At 43.4% G+C, this 24,490-nt stretch overlaps 1 protein-coding gene across 1 annotated transcript; it reads left to right on the top strand.

Moving 5' to 3' along the window:
* Positions 1–349: 349 nt before the first annotated feature.
* On the top strand, positions 350–22,771 carry LOC103173843. Its single transcript, XM_042341570.1, has 12 exons — positions 350–380; positions 913–1,356; positions 1,789–2,211; positions 3,605–4,018; positions 4,870–5,292; positions 7,020–7,442; positions 9,316–9,744; positions 13,156–13,587; positions 14,849–15,280; positions 19,648–20,079; positions 21,026–21,113; positions 21,271–22,771. Exons 1-11 carry the CDS (start codon positions 350–352, stop codon positions 21,070–21,072), a joined length of 3,930 nt encoding a protein of 1,309 aa, XP_042197504.1. The 3' UTR covers positions 21,073–21,113; positions 21,271–22,771.
* The last annotated feature ends 1,719 nt before the right edge of the window (positions 22,772–24,490 follow it).

The raw sequence follows: 24,490 nt of genomic DNA, 5'->3' as shown, positions 1-24,490 counted from the left end.
TATTGCTGAGTCTGAAATAAATATGAGTTGTATTATAAAACTTCCTGCAGCTGAAAGTGGACAAGATGGAAGCCATACTCCTTGGCTACCGTCAACGATTTCACTCCTATGGATCTGAACTCTTCAACCTCCCTGGCCTTACCCTCAGACCCACCGAACCAATCTTCCTTCCCCACATCTGGTCCCTGTCCAGGACCGTCTTCCTCCCCCGCCGCCACATTGCCTGCCTCCGACCTTTCCCCAAATGAAGCCGAAACTCTTGTGCATGCTTTTGTCACATCCCGCCTGGATTACTCAAACACATTCAAAAAATCCAGCTCATTCAGAACTCTGCTGCCCACATACTAACATGGACCAAACTCGGTACAAGGTGACCTTTGGTGAACAGTGGTTCTGGTCTATTCTGGTCAGTCTCCATGAGCTGCCCATCACTGAACAGATCGACTTCAAGATCCTCACACTTGTGTTCAAATCCCTTGACTCCCTGGCACCTCCCTACCTCTCTGACCTCCTCACTCCTCAATCCCACCACCCGGCTCCTCCGCTTAGACTGGCACCAGCCTCCTGCTTGTCCCTTGCACTCTCCCCTCCACCATTGGAGATCGCGCATTCAGCCACTACACCCTGAAACTCTGGAACACTCTCTCTCTCTTCCACCTTGCCCCCTCTCCCCTTTTTCAAGTCCTGCCTGAAAACCTTCCTTTTCGACCATGCTGATGGGCACCTCCCCCCTCCACTGGCTCGGAGGCAAGCTCCGCCAGTGTTAAGCGCTCTGAGACTCTAGCCTGCATGGCGTGCACTACATAAGTGCAAATTGTTGTTGTTGTCACTGGTGTGTATCTTATGGTTAGAAGATAACAATGCTGCTCCAAAAGAGAGTATTCATATAGTGCATTTTTATGATCTCTACAGCTCAGCCAAAGGTCACCGTGTCTCCACGTCACATCATCGTAATCAACGATTCAGTTGTGACTTTGACGTGTAATGTTAATGGATTTTACCCTCAGACGCACAAGATCAGCTGGGTCAAGGTATCACGTGGTGTGGAGATGGAGGTTACAACAGGTATCTTCACACAAGATGTAGTTACCAACGGGGACAGAACATTCAGCGTTTCCAACCTGTTGAGGCTCACACCAACCCTGGATGACGATGGTGATAAGTACAGATGTGTGGTGATGCACAGAGCATTCAGTGATAATTTTACACTGGAGGCAGAGCTGACTGTGGTAGTTAAGAAACCACAGGAACCTGCAGGAAATGGGCCTGGAGCTGTTATTGGAGGTGTCGTTGGCCTGCTGGTGATTGTGCTCCTTGCTGTAGCGGCATTTGGCTTTTGGAAGAAATGGAATCAAGGTAAGGATCTTCACAGTCCTAAAGTACAATGGCAAATGTGGCGGTGAATTATTGAACATTAAATGCTCTTGTGCACATTTTCTATCAACAGAGAACTATCAGCCGACACAATGATCAACTGAAACAAATATTGTGCTAATGACATAGCGAAAGGCTGTGTCTAGGCCTCCGCTCTCTGGACTGCTTACCCAAATCCCTTCTAGAAACTTACCTGCTTGATTGTGCTTTTGGTCACTGTCACCATTCCCCTGCTTTCTCTTGCCCCTTTGCTCAGTGATGAACACTGTAAAGTTCCTATAAAGTGCTTTGAGAAAGTATCAATGTTGGCAAGGTGGTATATAAGGGCAAATTGTTGTTGTAAATGTGTTGATTATTACTCAGGTTTCTTTAGAGAATTTGAATATTTGATGCTACTTTTTGTACGTTTCACAGCTCCTCCCAAGATCACTGAAATCCACAAACCCACTCACTTTATACATGGGCAGCGTGCCGATCTGAGTTGGGAAGTTACTGGATTCAAAGCAAAAGAGATAGAGATTGTGGTATTACTGACGAGGAAAAGAAAAGAACAACTGACGTTATTTGTCTGGAAATTCCCAAAGGATGAAAAGAGGTCATGTCAGATTGAAGAAGGTGTTCCCCTCGTAGATATAAAAGATGGATGTGAGAGGGTGAATTCCTTCACTGCTGAGCCCCCACGATGTGTTCAGCTCAAAAATGGGACCTTCAGTGTAAAGTGTCTGATAGGATTCTGTCCTGATGTATCTGAGGACGACGGAGTTCAAATGACTGTAAAAGTTCATCACAAGACTCTGAAAACGCCTCTCGAAAAATCTGTAAAATTCGAAGTTGAAGGTAAGAATTGGATTGTGCAACCTCTATCCACCCACCCCCGCCCAGCAACACCTACATGTCGGTGTTCAAACATTCGGAATATATAGAATCATAGAAATCCAGGGTTAATAATCCCTTCCAACAACAAAAAATAATACTAATTTGGCCACTCAATCCACGACTACTGTGTGAAATTGGCTGCTGCGTTTTGCCCATAAAATATAGTCAATACATTTTACGGTGTATTGTGTGGAGGGCTTTGAGACGTCTCAACAATGTGATAAGGATTTACATCAAATGCAAGAATTATTATCATTATCATTTATAATTACAGCACAGAGGGCCTTTCACCCCATCACACCTATACTGGTCAAAACACAAAATACTGCAGATGCTGGAATCTGAAACAAAAACAGAGAGAGCTGGGAAAACTCAGCAGGTCAGGCAGCATCTATGGAGAAAGGAAAGTGAGTCAACGTTTCGTTCTGACGAAGGGTCATGGACCCGAAACGTTGACTCACTTTCCTTTCTCCATAGATGCTGCCTGACCTGAGTTTTCCCAGCTCTCTCTGTTGTTGTTACACCTATACTGTTGCTCATTCCTCCACTCGAGCTATCTCCTCTCATCATAATTCTCTTCTCTTCTCTCTTACCCGATCGTATTGACATGCTGCTTCAACACTTCTTCAAATCACCTGGAACATTGTTACTGTCTCAGCTGAGATAGTTACCTCGTGACATATTTTATGCTCCATTAACCCTGTGAGTTCAGGTGACAGATTGACTCAGTTGGTAACACTCGCCTTTGGGTCAGAAGGTTGTGAGTGTTTCAATTGGAATCTGAGAACTTCCCCTTCACCCCTAGCAATATAGACGCTACCTGACTCTCTCTGTAACTCTCACTGTCTGTCGCTCTCTCTTTCGCTCTGTATTATTCTTTTTCTCTCTCTCTCTCTCAGCTTTGGAGAGAGACGAAAGTAGATTGTGGGGGGAAACAGATAGAGAGTGTGAGGAGACATAAAAACACAGAGAGACCGTTTGTGTTCATACCACTTTTATACTTTGGATCATGTCATCAGGAGTTACATGGAAGCTCCTAGATGTCAGTTTAGAGCAGCCTGAGAACTCGTCACATGCTGTCACACTGGAAGTCAGTGGAAGAGGCCCTGGGGAGAGGGCCCTGAGGAGAGGGCACGGGCAGAGGACACGGGTATAGGGCACAGGGAGGCAGCTCAGCGAGCAACTAAAAGTGCTCCTGACGCCCAGCCTGATATTGAAGACCAAGCGGAATCCAGGGGCTCAATGTGAGACCTCAGTGTGAGCCCCTGGATTGATTTTATGATTTGTAGCTGGGCACAGTGTGGCTTGTTACAGAATTACAGTATAATGTTGACCTGCTGCTTGTGTTTTACAGTTCCTCCCACAATGACTGAAATCAAGATGCCCACTGGTATTGTGCACGGTGACAAGGTGGCTCTGACGTGGGAGGTTAATGGCTTCAATCCACAGGCCATTGAAATTGCTGTATTGGTGAAGAGGAAAGTGGATCAGGAAGCAAAGGAACTCTTTCATTGGCAGATCCCAGAGAAAGAAAAGCAGACAATCCCATCAGATATTAACCCCAGTGTTAAGGAGACTACACAGGTTAACTCCTTCACTGCTGAGGTGGCAAAGATAAAACAGACAGATACAGGGACTTTCGGTGTGAATTGCAGCGTTACCATGTGTGCTGATGTATCCAGGGATAATGGTGCTGAATTCACTGTTAGAGTTAAACATATGGCTCTGGAGAATCCTCTCACTGGATGTGTAACATTTTATGTTGCAGGTAAGTTCTATCTCTGTGTGGTCTCCTCTCTCCATGTGGCACTTATATCTGTGAGTTGTAGTACAGGCGTGTGACTGTATGTGTCCCTCTATCCTGCAATCAGTTGTGAACCAATGGTTACTTTTGTAGTGACAGTGATGTATTGTCACATAGGCGACCATACCTATGGTCGCTTCCCCCTCCCCCCTGTACCCATGCTCAGTGTACGAACCCATCACTGTAAATCACTCTGACACGTTATCTGACTTGAGTAACTTAAACAAATCAATTTTGAAATCCTCACACTCGCCTACAAATCACTTCTTGGGATGCCTTGGGACGTCCTCCCGACTTGATAGGCGCCATACAAATGTAATCTTGTTGTAATCCTGTTGTTCTTGCCAGAGCACCTCTCTACCTTTCCAACCTGCTCACATCCACTCCTCAACCCACTGCCGTCATTTGCTCAGGTCGTCTACATGTCCCTTGACCCCCTGTACTATACCATCCGCAGCCTGGCATTCAGCAACAATACCCTGAACCTCTGGATCTCCCTACCTCAACCCTCCACATTGCCTCCCTCTATCCCCCTTCAGATCATACCTGAAGAGTTTTACTCTCTGACGCTGCCTTCCATCACCTTCCCACTCTCCCCACCTCAGTGTCAAACTACGCTATTGTTAAGCACTCAAAAACGCTCCAAGACACTACACTGCACAAAGGCTGCTGTGTAAATGGAAGTTGCTATTGTTGTAATATTGTGTAACTCTGAAGTGTTGCTGCAGGTTTACATTGTAAAGTGTGTGTGAGGCAGTGCGGTGTGTCCTGGAACTGGATTTAATCTTTATCTGCTGCTTGTGTTTGTTTTATAGCTCCTCCCACAATTACTGATATCCATCTGCCCATTGACATGACACATTGTGATTGCTCCACTCTGAGTTGGTCAGTGTCTGGGTTCAATCCACGGCCCATTGAAATTGCTGTATTACTGAAGAGAGAAGGGCAGCAGACACCAGAGAAACTGTTTTATTGGCAGACGATAGAGAAAGAACAACCTGCAGGAAACAAGCCAGTAGGCATTCCAGTTACCTCTCTCACACAGGATGTCTCCATCACTCCCTCGATGGCGGTGATTACACAGAGAACAACTGGGACTTTCGGTGTGAGGTGCGACGTTACCATGTGTGCTGATGTATCCAGGGATGATGGCGCTGAGTTGATTGTTCAAATTAAACACGAGGCTCTGAAGGGATCTCTGAAGGAAGCTAAAATTGGAACATTACACGTTAAAGGGGGTAAGTGCTGCACTGTCTGATCTCCTCCCTCTCTCCCTCACACATAACTGTAGAAATATTTAGGTGAAGCAAATGATTTTACCAACGAGGAGAGTTTGAAATGAACAGTTAATCTCCAGAGGGAGAGTTGAAGCTGTTTGTGAAGGGAGGCTTTATTCAGGGCTCCACAATCACATGGATTATTTTGTAGATTAGAAATAATCTGGTGATTTCTGACAAATACATAATATTAAAATATAATATTTGAAACTATTATATATGCTCTGTTATCTCTTGTCCAGAAAGTTGTGAGTTCACATCAGGACCTGAACTTACAGTCTAGTGTAGGGATTTGTAATAAGGAAATGAGTTGATAATATCTTATAAAGAATTTGGTTGTCGACAATGGTTTCAATTTCAAATAATAATTTCCTTCATTACAATCTAGGATGACGCTGCAGTGTGAGCTGGGGGAGCCCTGCAATGCTGGAGTCTTTCAGTTGAGATGTTAAACCATGATCCCGTCTTGGTGTTCAGCTAAATGTTAAAAATCCCATAGCATTAAAAGAGAAGGGAATTTCTCCCAATGTTTTGTCCTCTACCTCTCTCTCCCTCTGTGTGTGCATCTCTCTCTCTCTCTCTCTCTCTCTTACTTTGCCACTTTCTCTCTTCCTTTCTCTTGTATTCAGTTGGGATAAAATTATTACAGAAGTTCTTAAGTCAGTGGTTATACACATACTAGACAGTATCTAAGTTTCTAGATAAGGTAGTAACTAAATCAGGAGAAGTAGCAGTGATCAGTTACCCTTTCCCTGGGAGAGCTCAGGCAGTCTCTTACTTCTCAGTTTCTTTTTCTTCATCGCTCGTTCTCTCTCACTCATGTGTTAGCAGCTCATACTTATACACAGCATGTTTCTGCAATGACTCAACTTTAACCACAAACGTGCCAAATCACAGCATGTTCTCAGATTCAGTGCACATTGCGGAAGTTACAAACAACCATGCCTTAAGGTCACTTGATCTTGCTCATTAGCAGTAGATGTACCAAGAGACACTATCTGTGTGATAACAACAACAACATAATTACATTTGCATAGCGCCTTTCACGTCGGGAGGACGTCCCAAGGCGCTGGACAGTCAGTGTTTCGGACCTAAGCTGGGGGTCAGGTTTGGGGAGGGTGGAGGGTAGGCGGGAGAAGCAAGGTGATTCAAAACATGGTCAAAGAGGAGGGTCATTGAAGATAAGTCAGCTTTTTGAGGTCAGGGAGTGAAGAAAATCAACATTATCTGTGAGATAAATTAGCTCATGTCTCCTGAAAGTCATTTTCCTCACACATAACTTTCAGTTAAACTCTTTCCTGACAATATGATGCCAATGCAGTCTGTACTGGGCCTCTATCTTTCAATCCCTGTGCTTTGCATCTCTCTCTGTCCCTCTTCCCTCACTTTCTCTCTTCCTTTCCCTTGTATTCATTTGGGATAAAATGGAGAATTTTAAATTATTTATTTGTTGAAAGGACAGTGCACCCTGTCTGGGAGCAGCTCTTGCAGGTTACTGGAGGCTCAGACGGGCTGTGCGCTTATGATGGAGTTTAATGTCATTCTACATCATTCTAAAGCTCCAGCCTGGGGCCCTCTGCCATGACGTCCAGGCTTTTCACTGGTTTCTGTGGATTTGGTTTCCAGTTTGTGTTTGACACAGAAATAGATTTGAATGTTTCCATCGGGTTTGTCATTTTGTTTTGTAGTTCCTCCTAAAATTACAATTACGAAACCCAGGAAAATGACACATGGTGAGAGAGCTGAGCTGCAATGTGCAGTGACTGGGTTCACTCCTGGGACGATATCGATTGTTTCCAGTCTACAGAGGAAAGAACAGCCACTAAGACAACTGTTTCACTGGGAAATTCCAAATAAGAAAGCATTTCGAAGTTCAACAAAATCCTTTCATCTTGAGGACAGATCAGATAGAAACAATAAAGATGCCGCCTTCACTGCTGAGGTGCCCAAATGTGAACCTGACACCAAAGATGGAACCTTCAGAGTTACTTGCAGAATCGTTATGACTCCTAATGAGTCCACGGATGATGGAGCTGTTTTAATTGTTCAGGTTAATCATGAGGCATTGCCTGAGCCTGTCACTGAGCATTTAAGAATAAACATTGCTGGAGGTAGGTTCAGCCATCAGTATTGTGTCCTCTCTGCACCACGTGCTCTGTGACAATATTTAGGATAAAGTAACAGTTTCCTTCCCGATGATCCAACGACTGAGGTCCCCATTCAGTGAAGCCCTGAGCCTCTCCGGTCAGAAAGTCGCTGGCTATGTGCAGCTCTGGTCACTGATCTGTTTATTTTGGACAGCCGGGTGTCTGGCATTTGAGAAAACCCGTCACCGTGCTTCAGGGTATCCAAACCAGACAGTTCATATATGCCAGTTACGCATGGAAACTTCCCCGTGTTTAGAATGGAACGCTCACAGTAGTTATGCATCCTACTTACCTAATACCAGAGAGTATTTGGTGCAGGTTGGCAAGACGCATAGCTTGGGGACCCCTGAGTGTGCGCTGGGATACTGCTGGAGCTTAACAAGGGAAACGCACATAGCTTGCTGTTTCCAGGTAGGACTGCACTACTTGTTAAGGCTTTGGCTTTCAGGATTACCAAGATCTGAGTGGGTAGAATCCCTGATTCCAGTCACTGGTCTTCCTGTCTGAGGCCTGTCGACGAGCCAGGCTGCTGGTTTATAATCAGCAGTGCTCTGGATTGTTGTGAAGCCACTTGGATCGGGAACTTAACTTCCAAGACTGTTCCAGAGGATTGACTGGATTCCAATATTCCGTTCTCAAGCTGTTCAAAAAGAGAAGGGAGTTTGTCCCCATGTCCTGGCCAACAATCTCCCAAATAAAATGCATCACTTACTTCATGGCTGTTTGTGGAACACTGCTGTGTGCAAATTGGCTGACACATTCTCCCTTCAAATACACAGTCAATGTACTTCACTTTAAAATCCTTTGAAGCGCTGTGAGACATCTGGATGATATGTTAAGGTGTTATATCAGTTGCAAGGATTATAAAGATTATTAGCATCTTGTAGCCAGCTCATCTCAGTGGAGACCCCGCCCACCAACGCTTCCCCCCTCCCCCCAGGTGCACTGAGCTGAGGTGGGGCAGTAGCTGTGCTCCTCCATTTGGTCTCCGTGTGTGAATCGTCTGCCCACATTGACTGTCTGGGCTGAGACATGGTAATTAATAGATGAAATGAGCAAAGCTCATCTCCTGTTCAGCACTGTGGACATCTCTCACCTTCACGATATCGGGCAGATCAGATCTTTGCAGCTGGAAAGTAACAGCCTTTATGCACACCGTGCAGAGGATATAAATAATAATAATAATCCTTGCATTTTGATATGCGCCTTATCACATCGTTGAGACATCTCCAAGTGCTGTAGCTCAGTGGTTAATTCGCTTGCCACTCAAGCGAGAGACCTGGCTGAAATGTTGGGCAAGTTTCCTTACTCCACAAGCCTCTGTTTACCTTGCAATAAGCAGGAACCTATTTGTTAGTCGATTGGCGGATCGCTTTTCTGGGGATAATACTCCCTGAAAAAAACCCAATAATAATTTGGTCACTCAATCCACGACTGTTGTGGGTCACTGCTGTGCGCAATTAGCTGCCGATTTTTGTCAACAAAAAGTGGAGTCGATTTGCTTTGCAGTATATTCTGTGAAGGGCATTGAGACCTCTCAAAGACATGATAAGGCGCTATATCAAATGCAAGGATTATTATTGTCTCAAAGCGCTTCACAGAATGTACTGCAAAGTAAATTGACTGTACGTGTTTGTGGGCGAAAGACTCTCAGAGTAACAATATAACAGAATGTAAATGACACAGGACTCATTTTTGTTTCAGTTCCACTGGGTGCTGTGTTTATGTGTCAGCCTGGTGCAGTTGGTACCGCTCATGTCTCTGTGTCAGAAGGTTTTGGGTTCAAGTCCCGCTGAGTGCAATGCTGCAATGTTTATATCATGTTTCTGTTTTACAGACCCTCCTGAAATTAATGGACCCATACTACCCAAGCAAATTATGCATGGTGTGAAAGACACACTGCAATGTCAAGTGACTCGTTTCACTCCTGGAGCAATGGCCATCGTTTTTAGTCTAAGGAGGAAAGAGCAACAGCAAAAAGTGCGACTGTTTCACTGGGAAATTCCAAAAAAGGAAACATTTCAAGAGTTTAAAGGAAGAAATGTTCCTCTCCAGAACCGATCGGATAGAGACAATCAAGTTGTCTCCTTCACTGCTGAGGAGCAAAAATGTGAACCTATTGGAGATGGGAGTTTCAGAGTAAATTGCATCATCAATGTGATTCCTGATATAAACTTGCATGATGGAGCTGAATTAACTGTTGAAGTTCATCATGAGGCTCTTGATGCCTCTATCGTGAAGAGTGTAATATTGCACATTATTCCAGGTAGGTTCTGCTATCAGTGTGGTGTCCTCTCTGTCCCTTGTGCTCTGTGACAATGTTCAGGATATTGTAATGATTTGCTCCCCGATGGCCCAGCAGCTGAGGTCACTGCTCAGTACAGTGTTGAGCCTCTCAGGCCAAAAGCTCTAAGCTTTGAGTGCGGTTGGCAGGGAGCTGATCTGAGCTGACCTGGGGCAGTGGCTGTGCTGCTCCATTTGTATGTCAGCCTGAAGCAGTGGTAGCACTTTTGTCTCTGAGTCAGAAGGTTGTGGGTTCAAGCCCCACGTCAGGACTTGGAATCACATAGTCTAAGCTGACACTCCAATGCGCTGCTGGGGTTTGCTACATTGTTGGAAGTGCTATACTTTGGACGAGATGTTAAACGAAGGTTCCACCCGCGTGTTCAGGTGGATATTAAAGAACCCATCGGCACTATTCGAAAAGAGAAGGGAGTTTCTCCCAGAGTCCAGGACAACAATCCCACAACTAAAATTGGCCACTCACTCAATGGCAATTTCTGGGACATTGCAGTGTGCATGTGGCTGCTGAATTCGCCTACAAAATACATTGTTAATGTTAAACATATGACTCTGAAGGAATCGCTCATCAAATGTGTAACATTACATGTTAAAGGGGGTAAGTGCTGCCTCTGTCTGGTCTCCTCTCTCTCTCTCCCTCACACATCACTGTAGAAATATTCAGGTAAAGGTTATGATTTTGCCAACGAGGAGCGTTTGAAATGAACTGTTAATCTCTCAAGTGAGCGTTGAAGCTGTTTGTGAAGAGAGGCTTTATTCGGGGCTCCACATGATTAAAGTGGATTTATTATTTTATACAGGGTGATAAATAATCTGATAATTTCTGACAAATACATAATATTAAAATGTAACACATTTCACCATTATATATACATAAATATGGGTGTTGGCTCGGAACGTGTAGAACTGTTATCTCTTGTCCAGGAGGTTGTGATTTCACATCCCATCGGGACCTGAACTTACAATCTAATGCAGTGACTTGTAATAAGGAAATGAGTTGATAATATCTTATAAAGAATTTGATTGTTGACAATGGTTTCAATTTCAAATGACAGTTTCCTTTATTGCAGAAGTTCTCAAGTCAATGAAAACTGGGAGAGCTTCCCCTGGGAGAGCTCAGGCAGTCTCTTATTTCTCAGTTTCTTTTCCTTGGTTGCTCGCTCTCCCTCACTCGTGTGTTAGCAGCTCATACACATACAAAGCATGTTTCGGCAATGACTCAACTTTAACCCCAAATGTGCCAACTCACAGCTTGTTCCCAGGTTAAGTGCACATTGCCATATTGCAGAAGTTACAAACAATCATGCCTTAAGGTCACTCATCTTGCTCATAGGCAGTAGATGTACCAAGAAACACTATCTGTGAGATGACAACAACAACAAAATTACATTTGTATAGCGCCTTTTATGTTGGGAGGACGTCTCAAGGCGCTGGACAGTCAGTGTTTCGGACCTGAGCTGAGGATCAGGATTGGGGAGTGTGGGGGGCAGGGTGGGATTCAGGGTGATCGAAAGCACGGTCGAAGAGGAGGGCCACCGAAGATAAATCAGCTTTTTAAGGTCAGGGCGTGAACAAAATCAACGGTATCTGTGAGATAAATTAGCTCATATCTCCTGAAAGTCATTTTCCTCACACATAACTTTCAGTTAAACTCTTTCCTTACACTCGGATGCCACTGCAGTCTGTGCTGTTCCTCTATCTCTCTCTCCCTGTGTGTGGTGCATCTCTCTCTCTGTCCCTCTTCCCTCACTTTCTCTCTTCCTTTCTCTTGTATTCAGTTGGGATAAAATGTAGAGCTTTCAATTATTTATTTGCCCAAAAGACAGTGTACACTCTGTCTGGGAGCAGCTCTTGCAGATTACTGGAGGCTCAGACGGGCTGTGCGCTTATGATGGAGTTTAACACCATTCTACAGTTCCAGCCTGGTGCCTTTTGCCATGACGTGCAGGCTTTTCACTTGTTTCTGTGGATTTGATTTCCAGTTTTCTTGACACAGAAATAGATTTGAAATGCGGTTGCCAATTACTCACAGCAGTGTCCCACAAATATCGTGGATTGAGTGACCAAATTATTATTATTTTTTTTTTTGGAGGGATTATTAACCCTGGAATGTGATCCTCCAATCCACCATCAACAATCACATACTGCTAAGTAAACAGGTGTGTGGTGTAAGGAAATTTAGATTTTGCACTGTATGAGAATTGAACCCGAGTCCTGTTGCTTGATACACGTCAGCTCTAACCAATATGCTACAGGACTAAAATAATAATCCTTGCCTTTTGGTACAATGCCTTATCATGTCTGGAGGACCATCTCAAAGTGCTTCACAAGATTCACTGTGAAATGGAGTGACTGCGTATTTTTAGGCAAATGTGGCAGCACAATTGCACACAGCAATGTCTCACAAAGAGCCAAAGCGGTGAACCAATTTCTTGACAGCGATTGTTGGTCAGGACACCGGGAGAACTCCCTTCTCTTTTTGAATAGTGCCACAGGATCTTTAATGCCCAACTGAACAGGCAAACAAGACTTTGGTTTAACATCTCATCCAAGGGTCACGTCTTTGCAGCTGGGAAGGAACAGCCTCAATACTGTCAACACACTGTGCAGAGGATATAAGTACTCTGAGTAACAATATTACAGTGTGTACATTTTGCAGGATGAGTTGTAGTTGTGTTTGGGAGCAGCTCTGTTGTAGGTTGATGGATAAGTGATGTGACTCTGTGGTCATGGTCCCGCTCAGCATCAGCCGGCAGCATTGTCTGCTGTTCTCTGTAATAGTGTGAAGCTCTTTCTGAAGCTTTGCTGAAGACTTAGATTATAAATTGTGTGTGAAGCATTATGAGAGTTACAAACAACCATGCTTTAAGGTCACTCACATTGCTTATAGGCATTATAAGCAAGGAAACAGTATCTGTGAGATATGTCAGCTTTTTACGGTTGGGGAATGGACAAAGGCTTGTGAGGGAAATTAGCTCTTGTCTCCTGAAAGTCAGTTTTCTCACACACAACTTTCAGTTAAACTCTTTCCAAGGATAGCACTGCAGTGTGTCCTGGGGGAGCCCTGCAATGCTGGAGGTGCCATCTTTTGGTTCAGTTGTTGAACCACAGTCCCGCCTAACTGTTTAGCTAAATGTTAAAAATCCCACAGCACCATCGAAAAGAAAAGGGAGTGTCTCCCATTGTCTATGTCTCTCCCTCTGTGTGAAGATCTCTCCCTCTCTTCCTGTCTCTCTTTGTCCCTCTTTCCCACTTTTTCTCTTCCTTTCTCTTGTCACGATGTCCAGGCTTTTCACTTGTTTCCGTGTATTTGGTTTGTGTCTCACGCAGAAAAAGACTAGAATGTTTACATCAGGTTTGTCATTTTGTTTTGTAGTTCCTCCTAAAATTACTACAATTGAGTCCAAGCCCAAGGAAATTAAACACGGTGAGAAAACCGAGCTGCAATGGGCAGTGACTGGGTTCACTCCTGGGAAAATGTCGATTATTTCCAGTCTACAGAGGAATGGAGAGCAAATTAGGCAACTGTTTCATTGGGAAGCTCAAGATAAGAAAACATTTGAAGGGAAGGGAAGTGCCTTTTCTCTCAAACACCTATCAGATGGACGCAATAAAGATGCCTCGTTCGCTGCTCAGGTGCCCAAATGTGAAAAAGACAAAGACGGAACCTTCAGAGTAAAGTGCAGCATCACCGTGACTCCTGACGTGTCCAGGCATAATGAAGCTGAATTAACTGTTCAGGTTCAGCACGAGGCTCTTGGTGTTTGTGAACCTCTCATTGAGAAGTTAAAATTACACGTTAAGGGAGGTAGGTGTCCTCTCTGTCTCTCGTGCTCTGTGACAATGTTTAGGATATTGTAATGATTTGCTCCCCGATGGCCCAGCAGCTGAAGTCACTGCTCAGTACAGTGTTGAGCTTCTCAGGTCAGAAGCTCCAAGTTTCAAGTGCTGTTCTGGGATCTGATCTGATCTGACCGAGGCAGTAGCTGTGCTGTTCCATTTGGTCTCTGTGTGTGAATCTCCTGCCCACGTTAACTGTCTAAGCTGAGACAGAAGAGTTCCTGGTAATAAGTAGAAAATATAATCAAAGCTCACCCCCTGATCATCACTGTGGTTATCTATCACTTTAAGGATGTTAGGTATACAGATATTTTTGTCCCAATAAAAACCATTGCTGAGCAATAAGCTTCTCCCAAATTGTCTCCACAAGTAAATCAATTTCAAATTCCAGTTTCCTTTGTTAAATAAGTTCTGAAGACAATGGTTATACACGTACCAGACAGTATCCAAGTTTCCAGATAAAGTAGTGACAAACTCAGAAGTAGCAGTGATCAGTTACCTTTCCCCTGAGTGAGCTCATGTGGTCTCTTACTTCTCAGTTTCTTTTCCTTGGCTGTCTCTCTCTCTCTTTCTCCTCTCTCTCTATCTTGTGATTAGTAGCCCATACATATACTCAGCCTGTTTCAGCAATGTCTGAACTTTAACCGCAAATATGCCAACTCACAGCATGTTCCCCAGTTCAGTGCACATTGCAGAAGTTACAAACAACCATGCTTTAAGGTCACTCATCTTGCTCATAGGCATTATAAGCAAGGAAACAGTATCTGTGAGATAAGTCAGCTTTCTAAGGTTGGGGAGTGAACAGTGAATGGCCAGTGAGAGAAATTAGCTCTTGTCTCCTGAAAGTTGTTTTTCTCACACACAACTTTCAGTTAAACTCTTTCTTAGGATGACACTGCAGTGTGTGTTGGGGGAGCCGTGCGATGCTGGAGGTGCCGTTTTCGGTTTAGTTGTTGAACCATAGTCCCGCCTAACTATTCAGCTAAATGTTAAAAATCTCACAGCTCCATCGAAAAGAAAAGGGAGTGTCTCCCAGTGTCTATGTCTCTCCCTCTGTGTGAAGATCTCTCCCTCTCTTACTGTCTCTCTTTGTCCCTCTTTCCCACTTTTTCTCTTCCTTTCTCTTGTCACGGTGTCCAGGCTTTTCACTTGTTTCCGTGTATTTGGTTTGTGTCTCACGCAGAAAAAGACTAGAATGTTTACATCAGGTTTGTCATTTTGTTTTGTAGTTCCTCCTAAAATTACTACAATTGAGTCCAAGCCCAAGGAAATTAAACACGGTGAGAAAACCGAGCTGCAATGGGCAGTGACTGGGTTCACTCCTGGGAAAATGTCGATTATTTCCAGTCTACAGAGGAATGGAGAGCAAATTAGGCAACTGTTTCATTGGGAAGCTCAAGATAAGAAAACATTTGAAGGGAAGGGAAGTGCCTTTTCTCTCAAACACCTATCAGATGGACGCAATAAAGATGCCTCGTTCGCTGCTCAGGTGCCCAAATGTGAAAAAGACAAAGACGGAACCTTCAGAGTAAAGTGCAGCATCACCGTGACTCCTGACGTGTCCAGGCATAATGAAGCTGAATTAACTGTTCAGGTTCAGCACGAGGCTCTTGGTGTTTGTGAACCTCTCATTGAGAAGTTAAAATTACACGTTACGGGAGGTAGGTGTCCTCTCTGTCTCTCGTGCTCTGTGACAATGTTTAGGATATTGTAATGATTTGCTCCCCGATGGCCCAGCAGCTGAAGTCACTGCTCAGAACAGTGTTGAGCTTCTCAGGTCAGAAGATCTTAGGTTCGAGTTCTGGTCTGAGAGCTGATCTGAGCTGACCTGGGGGCAGTAGCTGTGCTGCTCCATTTGGTCTCTGGGGCCCTGTGTGTATGAACTGTCTGGACTGAGACATGAGAAACCCTGGTAATTAATAAAGAATATAAACAAAGCTCACCTCCCGATCAGCACCATGGGTATAATTCACTTCATGGATGTTAAGTATATAAATATGTTTGTCCCAATAATAACCCTTTCTGAGCAATAACTTTCTCTGAAATTTGTCTCCACAGGTGAATCAGCATCTCGCCAAACACAACACAGTGGGAGATTCAAATGAAGAGGCCTCACCATCTGCTCAGAGCTACAATCCTTGTCCACGTAACTACCTATCCTACTTGCTGTCTTCCAGTTCTCCACAGTCACTTTGTTAAATGAAGCAAACNTTTTTTTTAATACTTACAAGTTATGATGAGGTGTTTGTTGGACTGAAATGTGCTGTTTTTGTGATTAATCTATTGAAATTTCCTTTGGTTTAGGAGGTGGAAATGTTCAATCTTCCAGCCGCCAGATGGATGGTTTGTGAAGACAGTGCGATTGCCAGTCTCTCCCCGTGTGTAACAGCCACAGTCATCGTCATGGCTTTCGATTCTGACAACCACAATGTGACTATTGATCAGCTTTGGCAGTTATTGGAAAGTGATGAGAAATGTATCAGTTTTGCAGAAGTATAAAGAAACACTGTGTAATGATAATTCTGTTAAGAGCAAAGGCTTAACGTGTCGGTGCTTTGCTTCTGTCTGTTATTAAACGCTCGCAAACTAGTTTTGTTTTTCACTATGGTGCTTCGCTGCATGTTTCTCAGATTCCTGCTCCCGAGTCAGTCAGTGGAAAGAATCCCAAACCATCATACACGTCACAGTCTGTAAAGCCATAGACTGTGTTATGTGACGTGGGTACAGTGCTGTCCAGGGACGTGCTGCGAGGGACATGAAAGGCGCTCGATAAATGTAATTTTGTTGTTGTTGTCGTTGTTGTTACGGATGGATCTGGTTTCACGAAGGTGGCTTCCCGTCAACGCTGAGCACAAGCCCTGACGCTGTTGAGAAAGGCGCCAATTCCAGGCTGCGATTTTCTGACCTGGAAGAGAAAGTAATTCAGCCCTTCTCACTATCCCCGGACAACAAGACCAATTGGAGCACCCAACTGCTGCCCTGGCTGCGATCAGTGGACTTAGCCCTGAGCAGGAAGTGTGACCTCCTTGTCTGTGTGCTTCAGGTTGTACTTTGACTCATCGGCTATTGGAAAGTGATAATTTTTTGATCGAGTGACTGTCACAAATGAGATGTGCCCAGCCACCATAATAGTTGTTTTTTTCTATGTTCTGTTTTGATCATGCCATCCCATTTTCCTCTCCCCTGTCCCCGGTTCTCCTGTGGCATATCCCAAGGTTCTATCCTTGGTCATCTACTTTTCTTTGTTTATGCTCTGCAGAAATTGGTCAAGTTGCATGTATATGTGGTTGACTGTTTCTCCTTCTCCAGCTGCAACTGCAGGTCCACCGATGTTCTGTCCACTTGCTTGTCAAGGGATGGAGGAGAGTCAACTTTCTGCAGCTGAATGTTGACAAGACAGAAGCCAAAGTCTTTAACTCTGGTTAACATCTTGTCACATGCAACTCCAATTTGTGCTGAAACATCATGGTTGTGTTGCTCTTGCCATATATATGTGTATTATATAGCATTGCTCAGCTTCGCCAGAATGAAACATATATTTGTAATCACTTTAACATTATAGAGCAATTAAGTCAACTATTATACTGTTTTATTATGCATTTTGCATATCATGGAAGTTTCTTAACCTTTGGAGTCCTGTAGCTCAGTGGTTAGAGTACTCGCGTTGCAAGCGAAGGACCTGAGTTCAATTCCAGGCAGAGGGCGAAACCTTGGGCAAGTTTCCTTACTCCACACGCCTAATAATAATCCCTCCAAAAAACAAAAACAATAATTAAATTGGTCATTTTCAATCTACGACTGTTTGTGGGACATTGCTGTGCGCAATTGGCTGCTGCGTTCGCCCACTAATATACAGTCAATTCACTTTACAGTGTGTTCTGTGAAGCGCTTTGGGACGTCCTCCCGACGTGAAAAGCGCTATATCAAATGCAAGGATTATTACTATATTATTATTTGTTCTGCTGTATCTAAAAGTAGGATTTAATAATAATAATTGGGATGTAAAAATGGAAGTTTAGTCAAAGTTCAGTACGAGGTGCCTGAAGAAGCAGTTGGCTAAGACAAGTCATTCCTTTTCCAGAGAAGTTAACTGATCAATAGCATAATCTCTGAATGAGTTGCTACTATATTATGGTCTCTTATAAAGTCGTCATTGCTGCATTTGACTGTGCTTTTATTGGCAGTTTAACTGGATTCACTATTATTGTTGATTAATAAAGTCTATAATTTTTTGAAACCATTTCAGGCGTGATTATTGTCTCGCAAGTGATCCTACAAACTGGTATACTTTGAAGTGAGGTTGTATTGATCATTTTGTGACATTTCTCGGTTTGGACCTGATGGATATTAATTATCCTTTCCTTGGTTCATTGGTTACGTTAAAGAGGAGAAGGGATGCACTACAAGATGATCCATGTCTTGGGTGAGAGTTGGAACAAAGAAACAGCGTTGATGTATGTGTTAATGGGATGGCCTTGGGTCACAAGTGCAGAAATGGTCTTGTGTCATAATTGGAGAAATTGGAGCCTCCTAATCTCATGTCACTGGTTTACTTGTGCAAGCTGTGCTTCCTTATCTAAGTCCCTTGTTTACCAATGTGATCAACATGTAGTCACGGGAGAAGGAATGTTCTAATGATAATTATTGTGTTATAAACCAACCGGTGGTGTTGCAGCTTGTGAATTGAAGAAACGATTAAGCAAGCAAGTGGGAATAAATGTAGCTTTTGTAACTGCTTGTCTTCTGAACAGTCTTGTGAGGAAGATAGAAGAGAAAGATACAAGAATACGCACAAGAAGAATAAAGAAATAGAAGTTATGCTGTTCCCCAACTTTTAAATAACTCTGTATCACGCACATTGCTGTACTGTGTAAAGATTTCTTAAACGTTTCCATGAGCTTGCTTTGAAAACATAAAAAGACTTATGAGTCGTGCTGTTTTTGTGATTAATCTATTGAAATTTCCTTTGGTTTAGATGGTGGAAATTTTCATGCTTCCAGCCGCCAGATGGATGGTTTGTGAAGACAGTGCGATTGCCAGTCTCTCCCCGTGTGTAACAGCCACAGTCATCGTCATGGCTTTCGATTCTGACAACCACAATGTGGCCAAAAGCTCTAAGGTTTGAGTGCGGTTGGCAGGGAGTTGATCTGAGCTGACCTGGGGCAGTGGCTGTGCTGCTCCATTTGTATGTCAGCCTGGAGCAGTGGTAGCACTTTGCAGCTGGGAAGGAACAGCCTCAATACTGTCAACACACTGTGCAGAGGATATAAGTACTCTGAGTAACAATATTACAGTGTGTACATTTTACAGGATGAGGTTGTAGTTGTGTTTGGGTGTAGCTCTGTTGTAGGTTGATGGAGAAGTGATGAGACTCTGTGGTCATGGTCCCGCTCAGCATCAGCCGGCAGCATTGTCTGCTGTTCTCTCTAATAGTGTGAAGCTGTTTCTGAAGCTTTGCTGAAGACTTAGATTATAAATTGTGTGTGAAGCAATGTGAGAGTTACAAACAACCATGCTTTAAGGTCACTCACATTGCTTATAGGCATTATAAGCAAGGAAACAGTATCTGTGAGATATGTCAGCTTTTTACGGTTGGGGAATGGACAAAGGCTTGTGAGGGAAATTAGCTCTTGTCTCCTGAAAGTCAGTTTTCTCACACACAACTTTCAGTTAAACTCTTTCCAAGGATAGCACTGCAGTGTGTCCTGGGGGAGCCCTGCAATGCTGGAGGTGCCATCTTTTGGTTCAGTTGTTGAACCACAGTCCCGCCTAACTGTTTAGCTAAATGTTAAAAATCCCACAGCACCATCGAAAAGAAAAGGGAGTGTCTCCCATTGTCTATGTCTCTCCCTCTGTGTGAAGATCTCTCCCTCTCTTCCTGTCTCTCTTTGTCCCTCTTTCCCACTTTTTCTCTTCCTTTCTCTTGTCACGATGTCCAGGCTTTTCACTTGTTTCCGTGTATTTGGTTTGTGTCTCACGCAGAAAAAGACTAGAATGTTTACATCAGGTTTGTCATTTTGTTTTGTAGTTCCTCCTAAAATTACTACAATTGAGTCCAAGCCCAAGGAAATTAAACACGGTGAGAAAACCGAGCTGCAATGGGCAGTGACTGGGTTCACTCCTGGGAAAATGTCGATTATTTCCAGTCTACAGAGGAATGGAGAGCAAATTAGGCAACTGTTTCATTGGGAAGCTCAAGATAAGAAAACATTTGAAGGGAAGGGAAGTGCCTTTTCTCTCAAACACCTATCAGATGGACGCAATAAAGATGCCTCGTTCGCTGCTCAGGTGCCCAAATGTGAAAAAGACAAAGACGGAACCTTCAGAGTAAAGTGCAGCATCACCGTGACTCCTGACGTGTCCAGGCATAATGAAGCTGAATTAACTGTTCAGGTTCAGCACGAGGCTCTTGGTGTTTGTGAACCTCTCATTGAGAAGTTAAAATTACACGTTACGGGAGGTAGGTGTCCTCTCTGTCTCTCGTGCTCTGTGACAATGTTTAGGATATTGTAATGATTTGCTCCCCGATGGCCCAGCAGCTGAAGTCACTGCTCAGTGCAGTGTTGAGCTTCTCAGGTCAGAAGCTCTAAGTTTCAAGTGCTGTTCTGGGATCTGATCTGACCGAGGCAGTAGCTGTGCTGTCCATTTGGTCTCTGTGTGTGAATCTCCTGCCCACGTTGACTGTCTGAGCTGAGACAGAAGAATTCCTGGTAATAAGTGAAAAATATAATCAAAGCTCACCCCCTGATCAGCACTGTGGTTATCTATCACTTTAAGGATGTTAGGTATATAGATATTTTTGTCCCAATAAAATCCATTGCTGAACAATAAGATTCTCCCAAATTGTCTCCACAAGTAAATCAATTTCAAATTCCAGTTTCCTTTATTAAATAAGTTCTGAAGACAATGGTTATACACGTACCAGACAGTATCCAAGTTTCCAGATAAAGTAGTGACAAACTCAGAAGTAGCAGTGATCAGTTACCTTTCCCCTGGGTGAGCTCATGTGGTCTCTTACTTCTCAGTTTCTTTTCCTTGGCCTGCCTCTCTCTCTCTTTCTCCTCTCTCTCTATCTTGTGATTAGTAGCCCATACATATACTCAGCCTGTTTCAGCAATGTTTGAACTTTAACAACAAATGTGCCAACTCACAGCATGTAAATCAATTTGAAATTCCAGTTTCCAGTAGCTGTGCTGCTCCATTTGGTCTCTGGGGCCCTGTGTGTATGAACTGTCTGGACTGAGACATGAGAAACCCTGGTAATCAATAAAGAATATAAACAAACCTCACCTCCCGATCAGCACCATGGGTATAATTCACTTCATGGATGTTAAGTATATAAATATGTTTGTACCCAATAATAACCCTTTCTGAGCAATAACTTTCTCTGAAATTTGTCTCCACAGGTGAATCAGCATCTCGCCAAACACAACACAGTGGGAGATTCAAATGAAGAGGCCTCACCATCCGCTCAGAGCTACAATCCTCGTCCACGTAACTACCTATCCTACTTGCTGTCTTCCAGTTCTCTACAGTCACTTTGTTAAATGAAGCAAACTTTTTTTTAATACTTACAAGTTATGATGAGGTGTTTGTTGGACTGAAATGTGCAATTTATGTGATTAATCTATTGAAATTTCCTTTGGTTTAGATGGTGGAAATTTTCAGCATTCCACACCCTAGATGTGAGGATCGTGCGATTGCCAGTCTCTCCGCGTGTGTAACAGCCACAGTCATCGTCGCGGCTTTCGATTCTGACAACCACAATGTGAACATTGATCAGCTTTGGCAGTTGTTGGAAAGTTATTAGAAATGTATCAGTTTTGCAGAAGTACAAAGAATCACTGTTTAATGGTAATTCTGTTAAGAGCAAAGGGTTAACGTGTCGGTGCTTTGCTTCTGTCTGTTATTAAACTCTCGCAAACTAGTTTTATTTTTCACATGTATATGTGGTTGACTGTTTCTCCTTCTCCAGCTGCAACTCCAGGTCCACCGATGTTCTGTCCACTTGCTTGTCTTTAACTCGGGTTAACATCTTGTCACATGCAACTCCAATTTGTGCTGAAACATCATGGTTGTGTTGTTCTTGCCATATATATATGTATTATATAGCATTGTTAAGCTTTGCCAGAATGAAACATATATTTGTAATCACTTTAACATTTTAGAGCAATTTAGTCAACTATAATGCTGTTTTTTTATGCATTTTGCATATAATGGAAGTTTCTTAACCTTTGTTCTGCTGTATCTAAAAGTAGGGTTTGGCTGATGATTGTATCTTTGTGACTTGGGTAACCTTGCTAGAAATGATTATCTATCCATCTTGTCTATCTATGTCCTGGCTCTGCCTGGTATTGTAAGGAAAGGGTTCAAATCATTGCTTGATGTGGGGCTGAATGTGTGAAAGGAGTGTGAGTGCACCATGACTAAGCACTGGAATGTGGGGAAGGAGGTGACCAGATGCAGTTGTTGCTGTTGTCCTTTTGTGTGACATGTCTTGATGTAGACTTGATGGATCAGGGTCTCCTTTCCTTATTTGGAATCCTCAAATGAGCAGCCAAAGGAAGCCTCAACAAAGGTTTCATTTCATAGTCTATCCCAAGAAGTGGGATAAGTGGCAATTCTGTGTTTATTAAAGAAAGGGTTTTATGACCTTAGGTGTCAATGTCGGAAAATGGACATTTGGCCTCAACTTCTGACTCCACTGGTTATCATAACATGAAACAAAACCCCAATTCCTTTAGGGTTAGGACATTGAGGTAGTGAGGCTGTGATTGTGCCTACCCCCAGTATGGAAAAGTGATTGGATGAACCAGTTTGTGAATATGATTGGACAATCTAACTGAACTCACATTGGGTAAGATAGCCTCCGTCTCCACCTTTACTCACAGTCATGTGAGCCCACTTTGGGATGTAAAAATGGAAGTTTAGTCAAAGTTCAGTACGAGGTGCCTGAAGAAGCAGTTGGCTAAGACAAGTCATTCCTTTTCCAGAGAAGTTAACTGATCAATAGCATAATCTCTGAATGAGTTGCTACTATATTATGGTCTCTTATAAAGTCGTCATTGCTGCATTTGACTGTGCTTTTATTGGCAGTTTAACTGGATTCACTATTATTGTTGATTAATAAAGTCTATAATTTTTTGAAACCATTTCAGGCGTGATTATTGTCTCGCAAGTGATCCTACAAACTGGTATACTTTGAAGTGAGGTTGTATTGATCATTTTGTGACATTTCTCGGTTTGGACCTGATGGATATTAATTATCCTTTCCTTGGTTCATTGGTTACGTTAAAGAGGAGAAGGGATGCACTACAAGATGATCCATGTCTTGGGTGAGAGGTGGAACAAAGAAACAGCGTTGATGTATGTGTTAATGGGATGGCCTTGGGTCACAAGTGCAGAAATGGTCTTGTGTCATAATTGGAGAAATTGGAGCCTCCTAATCTCATGTCACTGGTTTACTTGTGCAAGCTGTGCTTCCTTATCTAAGTCCCTTGTTTACCAATGTGATCAACATGTAGTCAGGGGGAGAAGGAATGTTCTAATGATAATTATTGTGTTATAAACCAACCGGTGGTGTTGCAGCTTGTGAATTGAAGAAACGATTAAGCAAGCAAGTGGGAATAAATGTAGCTTTTGTAACTGCTTGTCTTCTGAACAGTCTTGTGAGGAAGATAGAAGAGAAAGATACAAGAATACGCACAAGAAGAATAAAGAAATAGAAGTTATGCTGTTCCCCAACTTTTAAATAACTTTCTGTATCACACACATTGCTGTACTGTGTAAAGATTTCTTAAACTTTTCTCTGAGCTTGGTGTCTGAAAACATAAAAAGACTTATGAGTCAATAATTTCATTTAAATTAAATACAGAATAAATATAATTAAGGTATTGTGACAATTTAAGCAAACAGCCATGAAGTGAATGGCCAATTTCATCTGATTGTTTGTTGGCCAGAACACAGCGAGACAGACACTGCCTTCTCTTTTCGAATCATGCCAAGGGATCTTTAATGTTCACCAGAACAGGCAGACAGGATGTCGGTTTAACATCTCATCACAAGAGAGATGGCACTCCCTGCATTGCATTGGAGTGTCAGCCTCGACTGAGTTTAAAGGCTTGAGTGTAAAGACTCACAATGGAAAAACATCAGAATGTTGCACATTGTGGCTGTTGAATGTATTCATACATGTCCAATTTGTGGCCCTTACCTCAGGACCTCCGTGCTTCAATCACTCCCCCCCCAACCCCCACCCCACCGCCCGCAACGTTGTGTGAAGAGTGGGCAGGGAGGCAGTGGTGGTGGTGTGGGGGTGCCGGGGCAAGGGACAGAAATGAAAGGGGAAGGAGTCATTTTCTGCTTGCCTATATTGCTTGAAGATTTTTTTTGATCTGTCAGGTGTCCGACACATGCGGAAATCCACCACCATGCTTACAAGTACCCAAGCAAAGCTGAAATTTCAACGCATCCTATCTACGCGTGGAAATCCCAGAGAGATTGTTGGAATGGAACATGCACTCTCTCCCTGGAAGGACACATCTTGCTTCCCTCATTGTGGAAAGTTTTCCTACGTTTACTTTATTGAGTGTGCTTCCCTGCTTGTCGGGCTTCTCAACTCTTCCCTTCACAAGCTGCAGATCATACAGAACTCTGCAGCTTGTGTCCTCTCCCTCACCAGGCTCTGTGACCCCATCACCCCCACTCCGGCTCTACTGGTTCCCATCCCCAGAAGAGTTCAAAATCCTCGTCTTCAAGTTAAAGCCCTCGATGACCTTGCTCCGCCGTACTTCTGTGACCTACTAACGCCATCCCTGCTCCATGTCCCCTCCTGGGCAGCCCCACCATCGGCAGTCGGGCCTTCAGCCTTT

The sequence above is a fragment of the Callorhinchus milii genome, unplaced genomic scaffold (assembly GCF_018977255.1).
Source record: "Callorhinchus milii isolate IMCB2004 unplaced genomic scaffold, IMCB_Cmil_1.0 Scaffold17, whole genome shotgun sequence".
NCBI classification, from domain to species: Eukaryota; Metazoa; Chordata; class Chondrichthyes; order Chimaeriformes; family Callorhinchidae; genus Callorhinchus; species Callorhinchus milii.
This window is presented reverse-complemented; position numbering and strand designations above follow the sequence as displayed.

Excerpts from the sequence above, each read along its gene's own strand:
- LOC103173843 (XM_042341570.1), top strand. The coding sequence starts at position 350 with ATGGACCAAACTCGGTACAAGGTGACCTTTG. Across the intron at positions 5,293-7,019 it reads AACATTACACGTTAAAGGGG|TTCCTCCTAAAATTACAATT; the intron begins GTAAGTGCTGCA and ends TTTGTTTTGTAG. Across the intron at positions 15,281-19,647 it reads AAAATTACACGTTACGGGAG|TTCCTCCTAAAATTACTACA; the intron begins GTAGGTGTCCTC and ends TTTGTTTTGTAG.